The following is a 24,388-nucleotide window of genomic DNA, read 5'->3' as shown; positions in this document are numbered from 1 at the left end:
GTGCCAAATGTACTGTTCCAAAAGAGCCTTCCCCAATTTTAGGTCCCATACATAAACTATCATAAGGAATTTCTGGCACATTTACATCTGTTGAGAAATTAAGCGCGTGTATAGGATTATACTTGGCTGTACTTGAACGTTCTTTGATATAGTCACAGTTTGTCTGTTCACTCACATTCTCATTCATGACATGGCTTTTTATTACTTCATTGTCTGTAATGGAATCATAACTAGGAGTTGATCGTTCAGTAACAGTAACAATATCAACTGTTTTGTCCTCCATTGATGGTTCAGTAACACTGTCAACTGTACTGTCCTCCCATGATGGTTCAGTAACAGTGTCAACTGTACTGTCCTCCATTGATGGTTCAGTAACAGTGCCAACTGTTTTGTCCTCCATTGATGGTTCAGTAACAGTAACAACTGTTCTCTCCTCTACTGATGGTTCAGTAACAGTAACAGTATCAACTGTACTGTCCTCCATTGAATGGTTCAGTTACATAAGCAGTATCAACTGTACTGTCATCCAGGGACTGAAGTCTTACTCGGTCAGTTAAAATCTCCTGAGTTGCATGACAAGTGTTTGTTGAAAGTTTTATTTTTTCTGCCAGCAAAGCTTGAGAGTCCACCCTTACAGCTGCACATTCATAAAGTGTATCTTCATCTGATACCTTCACCAAGTATTCACCAGGATCAGTTACGGGGATTAAGCAAAGGTCAGGTCCACTTGCAAAGAGTTCGTTGTTTTTATACCACTGAAAATATGCACCAGAATTATGTTCTTTATAAAGTACTCCAAGTATGATTTCCTTGTTTTCTTGCTTCTCAAAACCCACAATCTGGTCAGGTGTATGAATTATTCCTTTTGCATTTGATGTAGCTGTTGGATATTCAAAGTGGTTAGAACTCGGATCTGCTTGGCTCAAAATAGAGATCTTGTTGACTGTTATGCCTGTCACTTTGAAACTATTTTCCAGTGGATTATACCCATCTCTTTCTCTGTCAGGATCACTTACAATTGTGTCAAGAAAGCAGTCATCAATGGTTTGACAGATTTTTTGTGAACATTCTGCTGTGTATGATGAGTTGCAAAGTTTAGTGTACTTTACACATATTTCACCAGGTGTTTGGTCATTTACTATCAATGATGTTAAAGGAACCGGAATGCTTTTATCATCTACATGCTGTCTAACTGGCTCTCTACCGTCAATCTCCTGTTTTTTAGATGTTCTCAAATATAAAAAGTACTGAGAGGAAAACACGCCGATAGACTTCAAGTATGTTTGCAAATTACATTCTTCCCCATTTGGCATGACAAATTTTGAGATTACTTCTCCGTTATATGTAGACAGGTTCACTACCATATCTGATAACTTTCCCATATCATTTTTTCCATCTGGAAAGAAAATGCTAGTTGCATAATTTATAACTGTCTGAACAGTTTGCTCTTCTTCTTTTTTAAATTCGTATATTCTTGTACCGCCTCCTCTCCGTGCGGTAACTTGTCTTAACTTCCCACGAGTTTCATGAAGCCATCCAAGGTGCAACTTATATATGGCATGTCTACCAGTACCTCGCTGTTTCTGAAAGAAGAAATAATAAGCTATCTAGAGTAATTTATTGAAAATACACCAAGGGATATAGTTTTATATAGAAATTTTATGAATCTTTCAACCATCATAACTGAATCTCATTGAAAACTTAAATGTATACGTTATTTAATAAAGCGCCCAAAAATATGTGTCACTCACATGAAAACTTGCTGTTTATTTCTTTCAAAAAAGTACATAATTTTACGCAATGGTCGTATTCATTGATTCGTTAAATTAATCTAGGTTTTGACAAAATCAAAACACAGTCACCAGACTAAAATTTTAACTAAGTGATCTAGTATTTACCACTCATTTAATGTCCAATATTGAGAATACCTTATGAACACTTTGAACATGTTTCATGAAAATCACAAAAGAAATGTTACCCTGTGTTAAAATACAGTCGCGAGCAACCAGTGATCATGATGACTGTGTTACCTGATTATTGCAAATTAAGCAATTGTATTGTTCTGTTAATTTTTCAGCTACTTTGTAGCATGTTACAGTTATTGTGTAGCAGGAGACACAGACATCAAACAGACGGATGGACACACAGACACCTGCATGCTCTTAATTTGATTTGACTTCTTGACTTAATTTTTGATTGCACTCGACCAGCTTTCAAATAAAACATTTATAGAGATGAAACATTCTGTCAATGTATCACAAAGACCAGAACGTATTTTGACTTTTTATGTCTTAATTTTGACTTTTGTATATGTCTTATGTATTTTGACTTTGTATTATGTCTTATGTATTTTGACTTTTGTATTATGTCTTATGTATTTTGACTTTTGTATTATGTCTTATGTATTTTGACTTTTGTATTTTGTATCATGGCATATGTAATACGGCTTATGTATTGTGTATTACGGGTTAAGAAGTATGCATTATTTGATTTATACAGACATGTAAGAAGTAAGAAGTCTCGCAGCTTGCTCATCTATTACCCTATCTCCTTGGTGATAATTTTACTTGCGAATACTAAATTTGACTGTTATTTGCATGTCGGTTCTGTGCCAAAATAATCATAAATGTTCAAACTGTTTTCTACAACTGAATCTTAGTGTTAATAGAAATAAAAGAAGATTTTGCATGTAGGTTATTTAAAGTGTTTATTTTTATATTATGTAGTCAAACATTGCACAAATGCTTTAGAAGAATGAAAAGTCAAACATTTGTTATTTGTCATTTTCAAGAAATCTTTATCGATTTGGTAGAGAACCGCTGCATGTATCAGATCATTCTTTAAGTGATTTTACATTTCCACCTATTGATCATGTTTAGAAAAAAAACAAAGAATTGGCTTCAAAATGTCATATTTTAAATTATAAAAAAAATCCTTTTTTTCACCATAGATTCCTCAATATCAGATTAATAATTATCATTTATTGTACTCTTTGTATTTTCACATATTAATATACATTATAGTAAAGTTTCATAACATAAAACATTCAATTTGGAGAGGAAAAAAGTAATATTTTGAATGATTACATACTACAAGCTGTCTTACTTTTCATATTAATTACATATCATTGCATGTATATATATAGTGATATCAAAATACAACTGATTCAGGTACTCTCATATTTCATTCCTCCACAAAATATGATAAACAAAATCAACAAGTTAAGGCAGCGTTCAATGAACGCAAAAAAAAGACAATAGTGTGAAACTTCTTATTTATTTATAATTTGAATAAGTTATGCTGAATTAATGCAATTGAATCAACCATTTCACTTAACTTGATTTTTATATTAATTAGGATTATATGGCACGTAATCTGACAAAAGAACAAAGTTGTACATGCACAAAGTATCATAGTAGATGACTTTAAGCATTAAAGATGCATGCCTCCAGATGAGTCAAAATATTTTTAAAAAAAACTCAAACTTAAGATAAATATGCTAAGATTTTAAGAAAAGTAAAGAGATTCAAGAATTAAGTTATAATTTACATGTTGGGATAAATCACTGGTTTTGCATTATGTATCACCATAATTCTCCTAACGCGTAACGAAAGGGCTATATTTGCCAATTTAACCACCTTTGCTAATTTACGTGGATTGTAAGTAGATTATTACTTTGTTCATAACAATATTTTCCTTTTCATATTATTCATGAGAATTTTCATGAATGTTTGAAGTATGCTGCTTTAAAAAGTTAAAGAGTTAATTAAAATCCTTAATTATTATATATTAAATCATGACTCAGATAAAGATGTACATATATGAAAGACTGTTTTTTCTAAACTAAAATGTTTATTTTTGTTGCAAGTTTAAAGGCATGGGACATGTTCTTCACACTTCTTTAGGAGGACCCAGCAACTGCCAAAGCAAAAATTTATTTGGTAAAACATCATTATTCAGTATCTAGGGAGTTGTACTTCTAAATCATAAACCTGTTTCTTGAAAAAATACTTTTTATTTTCCATTGTAAACAGAGTAACGTAACAGACTGAATGTCTCATTTTTTACCTTTTTTGGATTTTCCATCATAAGCTGTTTCTTCTTCTTTTTTTGCCCTGCTATATTTTTAACTAGCTTTCCTTAATTGTTTTCTTCTCACATTTTCCTGTAGGAGAAAATAATGTATATTTCATACAGAATATTGCAAGAATCAAGTTTCACAAATGTATCAAAATGTGTCTGTCTTGCAAGAATCTTGTTACTTAATCTAACAAATAATATTCATTCATAAATCAGATGACCAATAATGGAATAAGACCTAGAAAACCAATCAAAACATTTTCCTGGCAAATCTTTACAAAATTTGCGGTGAAAACGTAAATTCTAGAGAGTTAAGATTTAGGGCACTGTAAACTACTTTTTCTCACGAAATGAAATGGTCCATATTAGGACTCGTCCGAGAAATATTTGGGACAAACATCCTGACCATGTTCAACAGAGGCAAAGGAGTGACCATCAGTGTATTAATGTGGCTGGACATTCATAAAACCTTACTAAGCCACTGTTTGACTGATGTGTTCTAAAAAAAGAACCTGATATTGAGACAACTTTGCAATTAGAATCGAGGTGAAAAGTAAAACTATAAAAGAGCAAGATGGTTCTAAAATGTACGTCAGTGTTGGTATACTTTTCTGGCCCTTCGTGATCTTTGATGCCAGCAGTATTAAGTGTGGATAACTGAGTACCGCTCAAGACGGTACAAGTTGGCGTGAGGGATGTTGCACTTATTCATTATCCCTCATGTACAGACTCAATCAAACTGAGTCTGCAATTTTCGCATAATTTTGTTGTGATTAATGCTTCAGGGGGATCACTTTGTTTCCATTTTTTTCTTTTCAGTGATACACATGCCAGTGAAGAGCTTGGAAGTTGAATTTCTATTATTAACAAAACAATATTTTGAAATTTGGAATAATTTTTATATATCTTAATAATTACATTTTCACACATAAATCATGCTTTGTTGTTTGCTACAAAATTCAAATTCTCCGTAAGTGAGATACCAGGAGTGTATAGTGAGATATCTCACAGATGGCCGGGAAAATGCAAGGGTTTCCAATACACTTATTCTCCCAAACCTTTCCTTTTTGTAAATATTTACAAAGGTACTTTATGTTTATCTTTCCATAAATCTACTTCAAATGTTATGTTTCTCAAAATCAAAACTGACATTCCTCGCTTGTGTTATCCAATTCAGTTCTAGAGAACAATAATCCTGCTGGTCAGGTTTTTTTTAATTGATTTTGTTATTGTAACTGCTTTAAAAACACTTATTAAAGGCAGTTTTAAATTAAAGTGTAGCATTCTTATAAGTACTCCATTATAACATTTATACATGTCTCATATAAAGTTGTGTTATCAATTGTTATTAGCCTATGACACAGAAAGTGTTACTTCGATATGATTTTGAAATAGATATTGTTATTTTATTCTTGATAAATTATCATTAATTATTCCTTGAATCATTTAGTGGTCTCCTGAATAAACTTGTTACACATGAATAGATTATTCCAAGTGTTGTGACTTATCAGTTCATACCGGGTCAACATTGCATCATTTTATATCTCACCTTACAGTAATAGCCAGCAACTTGAAAGATGTAGATAAAAGTGATTTATATTTTCCCTGTTGTTCGCATAGTTTCTATACAGACCATAGTACAGAACAATATATACAAACTGAATTAAAGATAAAACTCTAGAAATCTAAATGATGAATTTATAGATATTTTTGAAATTTTATGTGCTGTAAAAAATTCATTAAGTGAAATATGATCAGACCTATAAATATTCTTTAATGTTATTGCTGTTTCTCAAAATACACATCACCTTACCATACATTACGTGTTATATATGCTAACTGGCTTTAATGACGCTGTATCTGCCAAGTGGTACCAGTCCTTTATTAAGCCGTCAAGTGTATCATAATCCATGCTTTTTTAGGGAATGAAACTTATTCCGCTTTTACACTCATGAATGAAGTTTATCTATATTTGAAATTTGATTCTTATGACAGGCATTATCCCTGCTAACATAAAAAAACAGGTGGCCATAGTAAATCATGATGTTTGCAAACATCAAAGCAGTAAAATCACTTATTAATTAATCTTGGATATTTTTTATTTATTTCCTTACTATTTCAACACAAAGAAAGTCAAAATATATTGTTCAAGTGATTGCACAGGTTAATGACCAGATTTGGTGAGATAACACTGTGAGGAGTACTTTGCACTAACAGCAGGAATATTTACCTGTTAAATTGTCTAAATTTTGTACTCTTGATGAAATCTTTGTAGTTTTAGCTGATACATGAATCGGAGCAAGTATGTGCTATAAATAAATAGCATAAATAGTGTTCGCTATAAACAAACAATAATACATTGAGAAATAAGCTTGTATAAGGGAGCCTAACTGTTTAAATTTCAACACTTACCAAATTGTCTTCTGTTTCACTATCAGATTTACCTCCGTCAGCCATAATGGGCGCATGTGATGAAACTTGCCTTTTTGCCGCCTTTTTTGTCAAGTCATAATACATAAGACAAAAGTCATAATACAAAAGTCATTAGTCATAAGACAAAAGTCCTAAGACAAAATGGCACTTATGGGCTTCCGTAAAAATGTAATATTGTGCTGGAATTTTGTCGGAGGGTCCTTAGGGGTTTTGTAGTTAAATAGTTTTTTTTCGGCGATAATGGTTCAAGAATATAATGTTTTCAAACTATATGTTCATCACCATCAGTGAATTTTTAGTTAAATGTATGCAAAATATTTACTCACAGCTATATGATATAGCGGTTTATGAGCGTTTTCCGCGTATAGCCTCCTGGGGTGTACTAATAAGTTAGTTTTCCTTAGTTATCACGCAAGCATGATCCATGTCTCTGATGTAAGCGACAGTTTACAATTATTTGTCTTTAAAAAATATTAAGGACTATTAATGGTTTATAACAACAAAAGAACATGCATGATATTGAGAATACGGTGTTGCAACGTTCTAGTTAATGACCCGTCATAAACATGGTCGCTGCGTAGTAATTGGAAAATTGTTATCAAAAATAATAAAGAATATTTGCCACTAAATTAAAGCATTTACTTATAAATTTTCATTTATGCTTTTTGTTAAAAAAATATTGATAAAAGTTATTATTTTGAAGGGTTTTCATACCAGAACTATTTATTACAGACGTACGTATGCCTAAACCTGATTACCGCGGCAGTATGACGTCACGGAGTAGTGATTTAAACAAAAATCAAGAATTTTTCAGAGAATTATTATCTTTACAAATTGCAGATATGAAATTAAAGAATGAAAATATTTTCATATTGTAAATGTCTGTGATGAGTGATGAGTCAGCTTAGAAAAAATCAAGGTACTATTTTTTGACCTGATTACCGCGGCAGTAAGATTTGACGGACAGTTATTAACATTGGGTCGGCATAGCCTCCCCAAAAATGTATTGATACAAGCAACCAAAAATATCAGGAATGGTTATGATATTTGTTTGTATGACTAATTTGAATTCAGTCTTGATGGGCTTGTACTAATCACTCAAGTAAATGGAAATGAGATAGCAACGTGTCAATAAGACACAGATGACCACATTCCACTGTTTTGTCAATCTACTGACTTTAGGACAAATGTTTTTGGGCTACATGTGACACGAAATTGAAAACTGAAAATCCTTTACTTAGTCAATGACAAAAATACTGAAAAAATCCACAAGCAAACCCCAATGTGCATAACTACACATGCTGACAAACATTCTTGTATACTTTCAGGACTATAGGTCAATTAGTGTTTGAGCTATGCATGAACGAGTCTATAATTTATAATAAGTCAATGGCAATAACTCTAACAAAACTAAAAAAAATCCATGTGCAAAATCCCAGGTGCACAGCTTCAAAATGATGTTGATCATCATTCTTGTAAAGATATTTGATTCTTACTCTAGTACTAAAGGTACACTTAACAACATTTTAGAATGAGTTTTACTAAGTCAAGGACAATAACTTTACTACAAATATTGAATAAATCCACACGCAAACACCCAGGTGCACAACTACACATGCTGACCAATATTCCTATAAATGTCATGACACAGATGACCACATTCCACTGTTTTGTCAATCTACTGACTTCAGGTCAAATACTTTTTGAGCTACATGCGACACAAGTTGAAAATTGCAAATTTTTACTTAGTCAAGGGCTGTTACTCTACTACAAATACTGAATAAATCCACACGCAAACACTAAGGTGCACAACTTGCATTTAAATGTGGTAAAACCTCACATGCTGGAGTTATATAACTTGAGAATCTCTTGACCAATACCAAATATACTAGGCTCTGAATCTTGAAGCTTCCGACAAGATTTCATTTTGAAAATATATTTTTAGCTCAAGTGACCAAGTTATTCATAAAATCATGATCATTAATACAACTCTTGGAAAGCTCTCACTTAAGGTTGGTAAAATTTTACTGAACGGCTTGAGATGTCATATGTCATTTCAAGAAATGACAGCCCATCACAAAGTCCCCCAGTAAGCTCAAGTACAATTAGTATTTATACCCCCAAAAACGAAGTTTGGGGGGGTATATAGGAGTCACCCGGTGGTCGGTCGGTCGGTCGGTTGGTTGGTCGGTCGGGCGGTCGGTCGGTCGGTCCAGACGTCCGTTGCATTTTCCTTGTCCGGAGCGTAACTTGAAAACTAATGGTTGGAATTCAATATAACTACTTACAATGGTCAAGCACATTGAGAGGAAGTGCAGTGCACAAGAACCATAACTCTATCTTGACTAATTACAGAGTTATTGCCCTTTGTTACTTTTCCTTGTCCGGGGCATAACTTGAAAACTACTGGTTGGAATTCAAAACAACTTCATACAATTGTCAAACACAATAAGGGGAAGTGCAGTGCACAAGAACCATAACTCTATCTAAAGTAATTACAGAGTTATTGCCCTTTGTTGCTTTTCCATTGCCTTCTTTTTTTTGTCCGTTGCATTTTCCTTGTCCGGAGCATAACTTGAAGACCAATGGTTGGAATTCAATATAACTACATACAATGGTCAAGCACATTGAGAGGAAGTGCAGTGCGTAAGAAACATAACTCTATCTTGACTAATTACAGAGTTATTGCCCTTTGTTACTTTTCCTTGTCCGTGGCATAACTTGAAAACTACTGGTTGGAATTCAAAACAACTTCATACAATTGTCAAACACAATAAGGGGAAGTGCAGTGCACAAGAACCATAACTCTTTCTAAAGTAATTACAGAGTTATTGCCCTTTGTTGCTTTTCCATTGCCTTCTTTTTTTTGTCCGGACCATAACTTGAAGACTAATGGTTGGAATTCAATATAACTACATACAATGGTCAAGCACATTGAGAGGAAGTGCAGTGCATAAGAACCATAACTCTATCTAAAGTAATTACAGAGTTATTGCCCTTTATTACTTTTCCATTACTTTCTTTTGTCCGGACCATAACTTGAAGACTAATTGTTGCAATTCATTATAACTTCATACAATGGTCCAGCACATTGAGAGGAAGTGCAGTGCACAAGAACCATAACTCCATTTTGACTTATTACAGAGTTACTGCCCTTTGTTTCTTTTCTTTGTCCAGAGCATGACTTTAAAACTACTGGTTGGAATTCAAAACAACTTCATACAATGGCCAAGCACAATAAGGGGAAGTGCAGTGCACAAGAACCATAACTCCATCTTGACTAATTACAGAGTTATTGCCCTTTGTTACTTTTCCATTGCTTTCTTTTGTCCGGACCATAACTTGAAGACTTATTGTTGGAATTCATTATAACTTCATACAATGGTCAAGCACATTGAGAGGAAGTGCAGTGCATAAGAACCATAACTCCATCTTGACTAATTACAGAGTTACTGCCCTTTGTTACTTTTCCTTGTCCAGAGCATGACTTGAAAACTACTGGTTGGAATTCAAAACAACTTCATACAATGGTCAAGCACAATAAGAGGAAGTGCAGTGCACAAGAACCATAACTCCATCTTGACTAATTACAGAGTTATTGCCCTTTGTTACTTTTCCTTCTCCAGAGCATAACTTGAAAACTACTGTTTGGGATTCAGTACAACTTCATACAGTTGTCAAGGACATTAAAAGGAAGTGCAGTGCACAAGAGCCATAACTCCATTTTGACAAAATACAGAGTTACTGCCCTTTGATACTTTTCCTTGTCCGGAGCATAACTTAAAACGTACTGGTTGGAATTCAAAACAACTTCATACAATGGTCAAGCACAATAAGAGGAAGTGCAGTGCACAAGAACTATAACTCTATCTTCAGTATTTATAGAGTTATTGCCCTTTGTTCTTTTTCTTTCTGGACTTATTACGGAGTAATTCAATTAAACTTCATCAATGGCCAACCACATTGAAAGGAAATGCAACATACATGAACCACAATTATCTTTAATTTCCCTCAACCATAACTCTATGTTTCAATTCTATAATAAAACAAGGTATTCTGTTACTAGTAACATCCTCATTTCCGAAGCAGACTTGTGGGGGTATTAATCACATTTAGTGATAGTTCTAGTTTAAACTAGTCATCTTTTATCAATACATGTATTTAATTTTAACTTAATTTCTTTTTTTAGCAACAGTGACCGTGATTACATACACCCATAGAGCAACCCAAAGCTGCCTCTTGATAGAAGCTATCCACACTTTATCAGCAGGCCAAAACAAACTCAAGTTATTGAGCAGAAACCAAAGTTGATTCCCGCCCCCTTTCCAGTGTTAACAGTTTTATGTAAATTGGCTAACTTGTTATCCAATTGCTACACTGAGATAATACATAGTCACTGGTTGACCTGGTTTGCACAAAAGAACACATGGTTATGTTTGTGATACTGTTAGTGAGCAGTTGACCTAGCAATGAATGGAAAAGGTGTGACTAAATGTTCTGCTACGAAAAACCGGAAAGGTCCATAATTAGTTTTGATGAGATGATCATGATGCTACAGTAGTTTAGAAATATATTTTCTGCCCTACAAGCCAAGCCTGTGTTATGTCTTGCATTACATAATCAAAGTTCACTTCGCCACTTGTATAAGGATTTCAAGAATCAGTCACAAATACAAAAAGTACCTCTAACTACAGCTTTCGAGTCAGCATCGTATCCTTACTAAGTTTATACAAACTTATTTTAGTTTGTGTTGAGAGCTATAAGCTTATTGAAACACTCTCAAATCAGTTCCTTGAACTAACCAGTACTAAGCAAGGAGAGTAGTTACTTCCTCATGGAAACAACAGCTTGTATCGGAAGGGATTTAAACCCATGCATCCAGCAGTCCTTTATATTACTAGCTCAATGTGTTATCGTCTTTGCCACACCACCACTACCACTAGGCTTACTTGACCCTTGCTCTGCTTGTATCAAGTGATTGTCCTTAGCCACCGATCAAGGCCAGCTTGCTTATCTGTGCTGTCTCACCAGATATACCACACTTTTGGTAACCTGACTTGTGTATGAAACTTTTAAGGGACTGTCAAAAATTCTAAGTTGAAACAACCATTTACATTAAGACGTATTGGCTGCAATAAAATCAGTAATAATTGTCACAACTCATTGGTAGCATTAATACATCTACAAAATGTAATTAATTCAATGAAAGAATAACAAACAATTTTCACATTTCATATTTTTTTTAATTTAGATTTGTTAATGATTATTTGTACATGATAAAGTTGTATGTCCTAAAGCCAGTCAGATCTACGATTGACAACAAAATAGAGTAGAACTGACCAACTGCTATATACAATAGAGAAAAGTATAAAATTTGATTTGACAAATTAACAGAACCTATATTCAGGTACAGTAAAAATGAAACAGTGATTTCAATTCCTGACAACAACTCGATCTACCTCTTACCCAAGAATCATCAGATTCATGGAAGAAATTGCAATCTCTTTTTCTACCCACAGTGCCACATAGTCACCTTGACATGAAACAAATACAACTGCATATAAACGAAGAAGCAGTTTTCAATAGTTTAGTGTTGAGGCAACAACTGGTAAGTCTGGTGCTATCTTCGTAAGATTCTTGTAAGTTATCTAGTTGTTATTGCAACAATTTAAAAAGTTTGTTTAAATGTTTAAAATATTAGTATCTTTCAAGTTAAAAAAAAGACCCATTCCTTCCTCAGTGTGAATAATAAACATGTAAACTGATCTCTTTTTTTTTTACAGAATCCTCAAATTTTTAATTGTAAGACAAAAAAATGTCAAAAATGATACAAGTTCACAAGAGTTTCATTTGGAACTATTCCACTCGACAACGGTTTTCTTTCAGAACACAGCTTATTTACTTATGGACAACACTGAAATGCTGAGAGATGAAAATGCTACACGCAAACACTGAATTAGCCTATTCCAATACATTTTTGTTGGGACCAGCCCACTTATTTGACACAGTCTTTGATTTGTTCCACAGTTTTTACAATTACCACAAAATAAGCTTGCTTTGCTTGTAGAAAGAACAACAAATGTACCTCCTTAAATTTAGCCTTAGTAAAACAACAAAAGATTGATTTGTTAGTATACAAGAAGGGAGATCATAATAAAGAACAAGACCAGAAATGACAAAACTCTGTTTTAACAAAATGGTTTTTTTTTCTTAGTAACCTTTAAGAATATTTCAGTGAATGACACTTTACAGAAATTAAATTTACTTCACGAAAACACTTACTCTTTCAATCCAGCTTGTCTTATCATATAGGAATCTTATGAAAATTCATGTTCCTAACGGTTGACTAAATACAAGACTAAAACTTGTAGTTCTTACCCACTTAATATAATGGAATCTGCCATCAATCAAACAAATTTCTTTTGAAATTTATCGGGCAGCTTAAGGCTTTAGTATAAATGATTTAAATGTCCCTTTAACACTTGCTTAAAACATTAAAATTTCTACTTGCATAAAAACATTTTTCCAAGTGATTTTATTCATCAAGAACTTGTTTAACTCTGAACTGAGCTTTGACCTGTCTGTTGTAAATTTAACTGGTTTAGAGATCTCTGAGCAGCAAATAATTTATAGAAGGCCAGCCTGGTTCAATGTTGATGTTGCAGGTAAAACATTTTCTGTCACTGATGCTTAAAGACTTCACACGTAACTACTCTAAGGAAGAAGTATGACATCAATTACATATATATCGTCAATCATATACAAATAATATCACTTCATCTACGTTTTTTTTATTTCCTCAAAAAAATAATGAATTCATCAAATATACAGGAGTTAAAATTTTCTTACATGATAATCTTATGAATGAGAAATTTACAATGAGGATGATGGATGTATGAAAAAAAAAACACTTCTCCCATTAACACACAAACACATACACAAGTGAGAGTAGTCAACTAATTAGTTCTCTACCATGTGACATATATTTTCATAACCATTTCCCCCAGTTGGATTTGTGTTGACACACTTCCTCATATGAAGAACTGTCCATTTCAGAGTTGAAATATAACACAATACAGCTTACAGGTTAGAATGTACACAAGTACAATCTAACCAGGGCTTTATACTATTTCATGTGACCAATAATTTTCATCACCAACTTTAGCACTCAAGAGTAATAAAACATCCTGATTAAATAAATAACACAAAGCAACACACAGGGGTAATTTAACAAATAGATTTTAAAGGGTAACCAATGCTTATAATTACTTAGGGTAAATAAATACATGTAAACTGTTGTTCGGAATCAATGTTCAGATTACCAGACAAGCTTTTACTAGAGTATGCCAGAAAACATGTCACCAATTATCTTTGAACATCTATTTCAAGACTTATGGAATTCTATGTCCTAAAATTTACTTCTTTCATGTATTTCCATTAATGAGACAGATTCTTTACATAAATTGCTTCTTGTGGAAATACTGATTGTTATATTCAAAGTAAGAGGCCTATAACCATAATATTGCATTTCCTCTTAAGTACTAGTTAATATTTCAGTATTCTTCAGCTGCCATTAACTGCCATACCACTATGGATGGCCCCATGACCAACTGAACAGCACTGAAATTATATAGGGTATGTATACTAAGAGGAAATGCTCTATTACATTACAAGTCATCACTGTAAGATAGTCTGTGAATGTGTTCATAAAGAATAAAATATATAATTGTATAGAAATAAAACAAACAAAGAAAATGTGTATTAATTAATTAATAATAATAATATGCCTCAAAGTTCATTCAGTACATTTCAGATGCAAAACATTCCCATCCGCATTACAGACAACACACGAAAACAAAAATAAATGTAAGGTTTTAAATAAAAGCTGTACCAGAAGGTACAATGGGAAAAAAAAACAGTGTATGGAAAACAATTTTAGCACTTATATATGATCTTTGGTGAAGAGTTATCAACAAAAAATGACCACATTTTCTAGGGCACAAAACATACAAATTCCTCTTTCATGTTTAAAATATGTTGTAGCATCTATAAAACCTATCAATACTTTCATGTTCAAATATCAAACAAAAAAGTTCCTAATAGTCCATTATCATATATTTTGATCAGTTATTTCATAAAAATAAAACGTATGGCATTTTTGGGACATATATAAGTCTTTGCTGAACTTGCAAAATCTAACATTATTATAACAATGTCATTATGGTCACAGATTTGCAAGTGTAAATGACTAAACTATTTAATCTATGAATTAGGTATGGCCCTATTCTTTGATAATATGATATATCAACTTTGGCAACATATTATCAAGGTTGTTTACTGGCCAATTATGTCAACAAAATGTACTGTACCTAGCTAACAAAAAAATAAAAGAAACCCAAAAAACAATACTTTAATTTGCATTGGCAGTAGAAACAATAAATATTGCATTACAGACATGCTTAGACGTAATTTTCTTTCAAAAATATAGAATAAAAACATCTTAGAAAACAAAACTTTTTGTTTCCCTATGAACAAAAAAGGCTAACATTCACTTTACTTATGAAACCATACCATCTTACATCAAAGACTACTCAAGGACCATTATTCCTCTGTCAAAATAAGAAGATAAAAACTCTTAAAATGTTTTTTTATCTACTTTGAACTTGACAAGACAAAAAAAGGTTCAATTCACAAAATAAAAAAGATACTGTGACATGTTTAAATATATTTTTTTGTAAGTTTATTTCACTATGTAAAAAAATCCCACACAATTGCTGCTTTTGAGTAAAAATCATCAGTCACATAGTAAATGATGAACCTTATTGTCACAACATGATCCGCATCAGAAAACAAACTGTGACATAATATATTTTGATTAATGATTATATAAACATGTACTATCACACACAACAATTTGACTCTCTTAATGAATGACCATTTACAATGTTGCCTAGGTTCACAAGACATGAAAGAGACAAGTATGATTTGAAGAAGACAAATAATTCTTTTAAAAAAAACACGAATAATTCTACTTTAGATTCTACATATAGTAAATGATTTTTTTCCCAATAAAATAATGTTAAATGTAAGGTGAAATATGTTACATTGAGATCTTCAGTTCTGAACTCGCATATCCGTATATTCAACTGTAATATATGTATATATAATAAAATTTATACAAAAAGTTGTTGCTTATTTTTTTGTATCTGGCGAACATATTTCTAACACTAAAGAAAAATTTATACACATTAGACACATGATAATGTTACATAGAATGGCACATATATGTCTTATACTAAACAAACATGTTCCATATTTTACAACACTATGCAAGCTACAAGTATGTAAAATATAAAATGTTTTAATTTTCAAATGCATATACAGAGAGATTTTATTCATTTGATCATTAAATAAAAAAAAACAATGCAAGGGTTCCCATTTTCAAAATTTATAATACTTGACTCTCTTGAAAATAATAAAACTTCCAACCTTCAATAAAAAAAAATTCCAGAGTATAAGTTTTTCAATAAATATCTTCTATTTGAACCAAGCTAAAAAAAATATTTTCAATGAATATCTTCTATTTGAACCAAGCTAAAAAAAATAATTCTGTACAACTACTGAAGATTGCAAACATAACTGCTCATGTTTTCTTAGATCAAGACCGCATTTTAAAAATATAAAACTCATGAATATTGACAAGGATTGCATCTGGCATAAATTTTAAACATGTATTTATTCAACCTGAAATATGTTATCAAATTACAACATATCTGGGTACACAGTCATATTCACAATTCAGTTGTAATCAGTTACAGAATTGTTTCATCTTCATTCAGATATAGAGGTAAGTCTTCATTGTTTAGAAAATAAAAAGACGTATCACAGTCATAAAAAGTAGTATTGGTCTTATTAACAATTTACATTGTTTTATTATGTAAAAGGAAACAAAATTTTATACATTATATATTTATTTACCAGTATCGAATTTCTGTTAACAAAATTAACTCACAAGATCCTCAAAATGTTCCATACGAAACTCATACGAAACTCACACATTGCCATATTATGACTTTATCTAAAAATAAAATATCCTTTGGTTGTTTCATGTCCAACCTTTCTTCAAGGGCAGCATTTCGATGTAAGGAATTGTCTTCCCAGATCTTACCACCATATCATAGATGACAGAGGAGACTTGGGCCAGCCCTTCCCTATCTATCCACCTCGCTTGATCATTTCTATTCCTCAGAAAGATATAAAAACTTTCCTATGTAGAGAAATTTTGCATCAAGCACTTCACTGGCACCACACAACAAAAATATAAATAATTATACAACAAATGTCTTGGCCAGCACAGTTTTGTAGGTGGGCTATTCTACTTAGGTCCCTGCTGTAAGTATATCTAAGGGCTTTGTGTCATTAAGTTGCTAACCGTTGACGTTTTGGCGAAGGTCCGAGAGCTGCATCAGAAGAATCTTCCTCTTCTTCGTCTGAATCATCTTCAGGATAATCTACCAGGCCTATTATTCCAGGCTGTAAAGATATTATAGCACAAATGAAATTATAAGTACAGATAATCTAACAAAAGGAAACATATATACAAATATCCAAACTTAATATGTTTCGTGTTTTTATATTTTGGACACTACAAAATAGTGGTATTGGCTCTCCAGCATTTAATCTTTGAGTGTAAGCTTGACCGAGTTGCACAATACTGGCAGGAGTTCTTTCAAGCCACTTTATTCCTGAATAATAACCTTATTCAGGTTGACAAATGTGCTAAGTTTATACTAGATCCTTATATCGGTATCCTAGAGGTATAGGACTCTTTTAAAGTGGACACAGTGGAGAAAGACTTATCAACTCAACCATGTAATTCCAGTGTAGCCTCCTCCACATTTTTGTGTTTGGGTATAATCAGTGTAGTTTAACTTGAAAGTTAACAGAAGTATTACATTATCTCTCTTCAGATAAAATTCTTTTTTAATGATTTTATTCCAACATCAAAATCTTTTCATATTTCCATTCAAAGCATAAAAACAAGAAACAGTTAGAAAATTTTATTTAAAAAACAATATTTTTGTACACACCCTTTTCCCCTGCAGTGTATTATTAACTTTATCATCACGTATTGGAGTAGCCGGCGAGCCTGCTGGTGTGGGACAAGCAGAGCCAGTACGTCCTGGTGACCCTGGACTGTTCGGACTGTTTGGTCGTTCTGGTGATGTTTGTGGGCTGGTTAAAGGACTTGATTTTAATGTTATGTTGATCGGAGACGCAGACTTATTGATTATCCTTGTTGGTGTTTCTTTCATATCATTTTGGACCTTGTCTGAAAAAACAGCAAACAGAAATTAATCTTATTCTATGTAACGCACTGCCCACACAAATAGATATATGTATTATAAATGTTTTTAACTAAACAAAAACTATACATCAAGTTGCAAGTAATTATCTAATTTAATCTTTTATCTTTTTTTTTTAATTTTATAATAATCAATGTCGACACAAAGTTTGAAACTTCTGACCAAAGAAAAGTTACAGAAAGACAACAATTAATTTACAAGCTTACCTCTTCTGTTCCCAATAAATTTGTCAATTTGATCAAAATCATCAAGTTTACTCTTGAGCATATCAGACATTGGCACTATATTCTCTCCATCATCTACATCATCTTCCTGATCAAACCACATCTCTTCCTCTTCTTCTAGCGCTCGCTGGTCACGTCGGAAACGATTGTTCCGCAATGACAAAGCAGTGTTACTGTATGAAAAATGGAATTTTTCTTCATTTGAAATAACAATTTCCTATTTGAAGTATCTGAAAGAAGCTCCGATAAAAAACCAAATATGCAAAGTTCATGATCTTAAAATGATTCGTTTGGGCTTAAAATGAGAAAGCTTTTAATAAGTTTACTTATAAGTTTACTATGAAATATTGAGTCAACTGTCAAGTCAACTTACAGCAAAATTGACCTTTGCAAAACATGATTTCCAATTTTTTTGGAATGTTGGCGTCATACTTATATATTTTGCCACCAGAACTTATAACAAGAAATTCCTTAAAATTAATGTTATTTAATAGGTTTTTTCTTTGGGGCAATCCATTAATCAGTCAAGCTCGTGTACATGACTATATTTTAAATTTGTTTTAAATCTAATGGAATTCTATACCGATAAAATATATTTTTGGAAAGGAACAATATTGTTTTTATGAATCAAATTCTGTAAATCTATTCCACTCTTAATGCATAAACTGTTAATGTTGTAATCATATATTGCATGCATTTACTTTTACAACATTCAATTAATGATAATTAATGTAATTAATGATGAATCTGGATATAAAATTGATACATTTGTATTAAAATAAGTACATTTGTATCTTTGTATCTTGTGAATATCCGCTAATTATTTTTTCTTACTTGTTCCATTATCCTTCTCTATTGAACAAAGGAAATAAAAAGTGAATTTTCAATTGTGACAAATTCTACTTTGCCAATATGACATAATTTTTAGCTGATGATTCAACCATTTAGCTCAAATAATTAAAGCACTAAATGATATATTGGAATTATTTCATATGAAGACACTAATGTCAACTAACCATTTTTAATCCTTTTTGATATTATATATATTAGCAGTATATTAGCAGTATATACAGCATAGATTTTAGTTGCTATTACACTTACTGTAACGCTTAAATCACAAGATTTCCAATTCAGAACTATGATTTAATCAAACTTCCATTAAGGCAAATGCATTCTTTATCATTTAAATAAAAGATTCATATCAACAAGAGGGCCATGATGGCCCTGAGGTCGCTCACCTGTATAAAGGCACCCGGAGCAGGGCCAGTTTAAGCCCCAAGGCTTTTATTTGAACAAACTTGGAAGACACCCATTAGAAGTGTTTCACGATGTTAAGTTTTTTACTACACACATATAATGAAAAACAACGATCTACCCCCCTCCTTCCACCCCCCCCCCCCAGCAGGGCCAATTTTAACCCAAGGGCTTTTATTTGAACAAACTTGGTAGACACCCATAAGAAGATGTTGCATGCTATACATCTAAGCTCTAGCTCATTCAGGGTTTTTTTAAAAAAAGATTTTTTAAGTTTTTACTATACACATATAGTTAAAACCAATGACACCCTGGGGCAGGGCCAATTTTAACCCCAGGGCTTTTATTTGAACAAACTTTGTAGACAATTACCAGAAGATGTTTCATGCTTAATATCTAAACTCCAGCTATTTCAGCTATTTGGGTTTTTTCAAAGAAGATTTTTAAGTTTTTGCGATACAAATATAAGGAAAATCAATAACACCCGGGGCGGGGCCAATTTTGACCCCAGGTCTTTTATTTGAACAAACTTGGTAGACACTCATTAGAAAATGTTTCATGCTAAATATCTAAGCTCTAGCTATTTGGGTTCTTTAAAAGAAGATTTTTTAAGTTTTTACTATATGCATATATGGAAAATCAAAGACCCCCTGGAGCGGGGCCAATTTTAAACCCAGGGCTTTTATTTGAACAAACTTTGTAGACACTCACTAGAAGATGTTTCATGCTCAATATCTTAACTCTAGCTATTTGGGTTTTTTCAAAGAAGATTTTTTAAGATTTTGCTATACACATATAAGGAAAATCAATGACCCCCGGGGCGGGGCCAATTTTGACCCCAGGGCTTTTATTTGAACAAACTTGGAAGACACCCATTAGAACATGTTTCATGCTAAAGATCTTAGTTCAAGCTCCTTGAGTTCTTTAAAAGAAGATTTTTTAAGTTTATGCTATATGCATATAGGGAAAATCAATGACCCCCTGGGGCGGGGCCAATTTTGACCCCAGGGCTTTTATTTGAACAAACTTGGTAGACACTCATTAGAAGATGTTCCATGCTAAATATCTTAGCTCTAGCTCTTTGGGTTCTTTAAAAGAAGATATTTCAAGTTTTTACTATATGCATATAGGGAAAATCAAAGACCCCCTGGGGCGGGGACAATTATGACCGCAGGGCTTTTATTTGAACAAACTTGGTAGACACTCATTAGAAGATGGTTCATGCCAAATATCTAAGCTCTAGCTCTTAGGGTTTTTAAAAGAAGATATTTTAAGTATTTTTTTTCGGTTGCCATGGCTGCACGGAATTAAATTCTTTGAACAATTTTTAAAGGTGACCACCACAGGAACATTCCTGTGAAGTTTGGATGAAATTGGCTTAGTGGTTAATGAGGAGATGTCATTTAAAGTAAAAGTTTACGGACGGACGCCGGACGAAAAGAGATCACAAAACCTCACCCTGTCACTTTGTGACAGGTGAGCTAAAAATGATACCAAAATGGGTAAAAAATGAAAATGAAGAAACGATCTACATACATGACATACCCCTCAAAGCCCGTCTTATCTTTCAATTTGTCCTGAAGTTGCTCGTAATGGGTTTTGAGAGACTCAAATGTATTTACATAATCAACATGTTCCAGATCTTTTATATGGCTTTCCACAATATGGGTACACAAGTTTTTAATGTCCTCCTGAAATACAACAACAGTAAACCATACACTTTTGACCAAAGATAATGATATGATCATAAAGTATAATATACATTTTAAGTGACATTATGTCCATCCTAGTGTAAATGGTCAGTGAAAAGGTAAAAATAAAAGTACTTTGATACTACATCCTTTACTGTTTTCTAACTTTTAGTTTAATGAACACGCATGTCAGTTTTGTTTTTCAATGTTGTATACAATATGCTTGGTTCTGATACTTGAGTCTTGCCAAACATTCAACTCAGAGTAGGACACTTTTCATAAGGTAGTTGGATCATAGTCACTATTGAAATTAGAACTCATAGTAACATCAGGTAAATAACTCGTCATTTTGTCTTTTAGTAAGATTATATGAATTAATGACTACTTACTAATCTAATGAACTCAAACAGTTCTATCATGGCAGAGTTGAGGAGATTATATTTATTGCCATTACATTTAAATGCTTCCACAACAGGTTTGAACAAGTTGCCTTTGATGATATAGCGATTATAAAAGTCTTCTTTCATACCAATTATCTTTCTCATGAACCTTAAGGCACCTGAAAGTATAAACATAAACAATATTTCTCCTATTCTAGAAAAGTTTCAAAGTGCTTTTCTGTGACTTTTGACTGCTGACTGGACCTGGAGTAAAGACCTTTTCCTGAAGTATAGAACCAGTATAGAACCAGGCCAGCCTTAACATCTGTGCAGTCTGACCAGACTCTAAACTTTGGCTGATCATCTCAATATCCCAAACATTAAAAATTTGATAGTTCTAAAAATGGATACTGCACAAGTCAATTTGAGAAATTAAGCAGAATTAAGAAATTCACATGACTTTGAATGATCTCTTTTTCTATGAAGTGCCATGCATTTTACTAACTATTAACACTATTTTGGAATATTTTTGATACTAGTTAAATCAATATTGTGGGAAAACAGTTTATACTGCATGCTAACAATGAAAGATTAAAATATACATTCAATGTGAATTTCTGCTTATGGTAATACAGAAACTGACAAATGTGGATACAAGATTTACAGAAAAGATAAATATCTTAACAGTATTTAGTGCAACCTATTTACTTCCAATATCATATTTCTAATATAACTAAATCTTCTCTTACAATTCAACCTGGAGATTTGTCAATAACATTGTTCAAGCTATAAATAACCATTAAAGTACACTTACAAAGCAGGAGAAATGCATGACGTGACCTGAGAAGGACAAGAACTCTGCGTAGAAGATCTTTACTGATGATGTAATTTTTTATATGATATGTGTGATGTTCAACACAGAATGACAACAACTCGAGAATCAAACTTAACAACTGCGCTGTCTGAAAATCATCTGAAAAGACATAATGTACACACAATAGTTTTGTAAGTAATCATTGTAATTAGTCTTATAATACTCTTATAAATAATCATAGCAGTTTTATTAGTCATATATTTAACTTTATTCTGTCTGGCATCAATAGTGCTATCAGCACCATTACACATCATAGAAAATTACTCTGTGGTTTAAATATTAAGTAGTTACAAAATCTAATACTTATTATTAACTTCTATACATAAATGATAATTTTATTATCAACAGAAAATATGAAAGAATACTCTGCTTGAAAACTTGCATGTACTGACCAATTCGGAACTGGTTCAGTTTGTATGGTTTAAGAATTAAAAGTAGTGTAGTCTAATGTAATATCATCATAGCTCATTTAGTATATCTCACAGATAATTAATTTTTTATGATTTAGGTTGTTTAGAGAAATTTTTTTCTACGTAATTAAAATAGATAGCAACACAATTAAATCTTTATCCAACCAATCAAATTATACATACCTTTGCTAGGTTTCTCCTCTGCAGTTACTGCAAACAGTGGAGCCGTCAAAACATGCATACTATGCTTGTAGAAAAAACTTAAAAATTCTGTCTTCTCTGTTTTCTATAATAACAAAACAGTAACAACTTTACAATATTATTATACAACATAATAACATTTTGATAAAACCACCTGACTTAATGTATGTTAAGCTCAAAAATCAGCTTTCCAAAAAATGCAGCTCTCCACTGTAGATCAGTCAGAATAAAAACTAGTATATATTTTAAACATTTTACTCATCTTATTAAAAGCACTTAAACAATACTACATGTTAAGTAATTTAATACATATTTAGCATAACGCACAATGAGATGATTTTATTTGGTGTGAATTCAACACTTTATATATCATCAGTGATTTTTTTCTCTTAACTGGGAAGAGGCCTGAGCCACTTGATTTGGGAAAAATTATCACTAAAATTGCTAATTTGGAAAGTAAAAAAGCAGGTTTAAGTTATGATTTTTGGGAAAACTGCATGACTTTAAAGAAAATTTCAATTGGGCAGAGGCCTTTTATCGGAGTTCTTTTATATAAGCAGGAAAATCACTGATCATATCCATAACAATGACTCACTCACCATAGTGGTTGCCAGCATATTTTCTGGATCAATTAACAACCTGATTATTCCCATCAATTGTACAGCACCTCCCAACTCTAAAATCACACATTCATTAAGTTTTTTATTAAAAAAAAACAAAAAAACAACAACAACAACTCTCAACTACAAACATAAATGTTAAAATTTCACCTCATTATTTGAACAACAGAATTAATCAAAATGTTACCCTGACAATCAGGCACAATATGCTTCAGAATTCAATAATTTTTTCATTCTTTACAAAAGTCATACGCATGTTTAATAATGTTTTAATGATGGATTTATAGTATGAGAAATAACAAGTGCTGTTGGTGGGACAGCATGCTTGACTTTACTCAGTGCTTGATAGTAAAACAAGAGCCTTGATAATGAAGAATTTTCTAAGTTAAATAAAATGCCATAATTCTGTCAAAATTCACGTAAAAATTATGGGCCTTAGAGAGCGACCTCCTATCACACTCTCAAATGAATGTCTTAAGTTCAAACCAATGCCTTAAATTAGTTTAAGGGATACCAACTTGTACACACAAACCTAACCAAAATGCTAAAGTGTCTGGTCGAGTGCAATAGCTCACCCTAATTTTTCAAAAAGTCAAGCTAAAAATAATAGCACTTCAGGGAATTAATGGACCATTAAATCTCTGAACCGTAAAAAACCATTCATTCTCCCCAATTCCCTTCCCAAGACAGAAAATGATTCACTCATTATAAGATAGTCATTACCTGTATCTGGATCATTTATCATTTGTTCTATGACTAGGTTTATTAACAGGTCATCCTGAAAAACATAAAAGAAACCAATAATTTTTTAACAGCATTCTGATATGTGATTTGTATTCTGCTCCAGTAGGACTT

At 32.4% G+C, this 24,388-nt stretch overlaps 2 protein-coding genes across 4 annotated transcripts in view; both read right to left on the bottom strand.

Annotated features, from left to right (window-relative positions):
- Positions 1 to 4,130, bottom strand: LOC132713638 (uncharacterized). Its single transcript, XM_060696289.1, has 2 exons — positions 4,069 to 4,130; positions 1 to 1,583 (listed from the first exon to the last, which is right to left on the bottom strand). Exons 1-2 carry the CDS (start codon positions 4,087 to 4,089, stop codon positions 465 to 467), a joined length of 1,140 nt encoding a protein of 379 aa, XP_060552272.1. The 5' UTR covers positions 4,090 to 4,130; the 3' UTR covers positions 1 to 464.
- A 7,604-nt stretch (positions 4,131 to 11,734) lies between these two features.
- LOC132713833 (serine/threonine-protein phosphatase 4 regulatory subunit 3A-like) overlaps positions 11,735 to 24,388 on the bottom strand; it is a 29,013-nt gene continuing 16,359 nt past the window's right edge. For 2 of the 3 annotated variants that reach the window (XM_060696512.1, XM_060696520.1), the window contains exons 8-16: positions 24,257 to 24,311; positions 23,513 to 23,589; positions 22,896 to 22,998; positions 22,243 to 22,401; positions 21,438 to 21,607; positions 20,894 to 21,048; positions 18,086 to 18,276; positions 17,604 to 17,845; positions 11,735 to 17,046 (exon numbers count right to left, since the gene is read on the bottom strand). In XM_060696512.1, coding sequence (XP_060552495.1) covers positions 16,933 to 17,046; positions 17,604 to 17,845; positions 18,086 to 18,276; positions 20,894 to 21,048; positions 21,438 to 21,607; positions 22,243 to 22,401; positions 22,896 to 22,998; positions 23,513 to 23,589; positions 24,257 to 24,311 — 1,266 coding nt within the window. In that variant the 3' untranslated portion in view covers positions 11,735 to 16,932. The remainder of the gene's footprint in view (positions 17,047 to 17,603; positions 17,846 to 18,085; positions 18,277 to 20,893; positions 21,049 to 21,437; positions 21,608 to 22,242; positions 22,402 to 22,895; positions 22,999 to 23,512; positions 23,590 to 24,256; positions 24,312 to 24,388) is intronic. The other variant, XM_060696527.1, reaches the window with a different exon arrangement.

This window comes from Ruditapes philippinarum, unplaced genomic scaffold, assembly GCF_026571515.1.
Source record: "Ruditapes philippinarum isolate M1 unplaced genomic scaffold, ASM2657151v2 ctg635_1_1_1_1, whole genome shotgun sequence".
In the NCBI taxonomy this organism is placed as follows: domain Eukaryota; kingdom Metazoa; phylum Mollusca; class Bivalvia; order Venerida; family Veneridae; genus Ruditapes; species Ruditapes philippinarum.
The sequence above is the reverse complement of the archived record's forward strand: the minus strand, read 5'-3'. Positions and strand labels throughout refer to the sequence as shown.

Excerpts from the sequence above, each read along its gene's own strand:
- LOC132713638 (XM_060696289.1), bottom strand. The coding sequence starts at position 4,089 with ATGATGGAAAATCCAAAAAAG. Across the intron at positions 1,584-4,068 it reads TGATGGAAAATCCAAAAAAG|AAACAGCGAGGTACTGGTAG; the intron begins GTAAAAAATGAG and ends TTCTTCTTTCAG.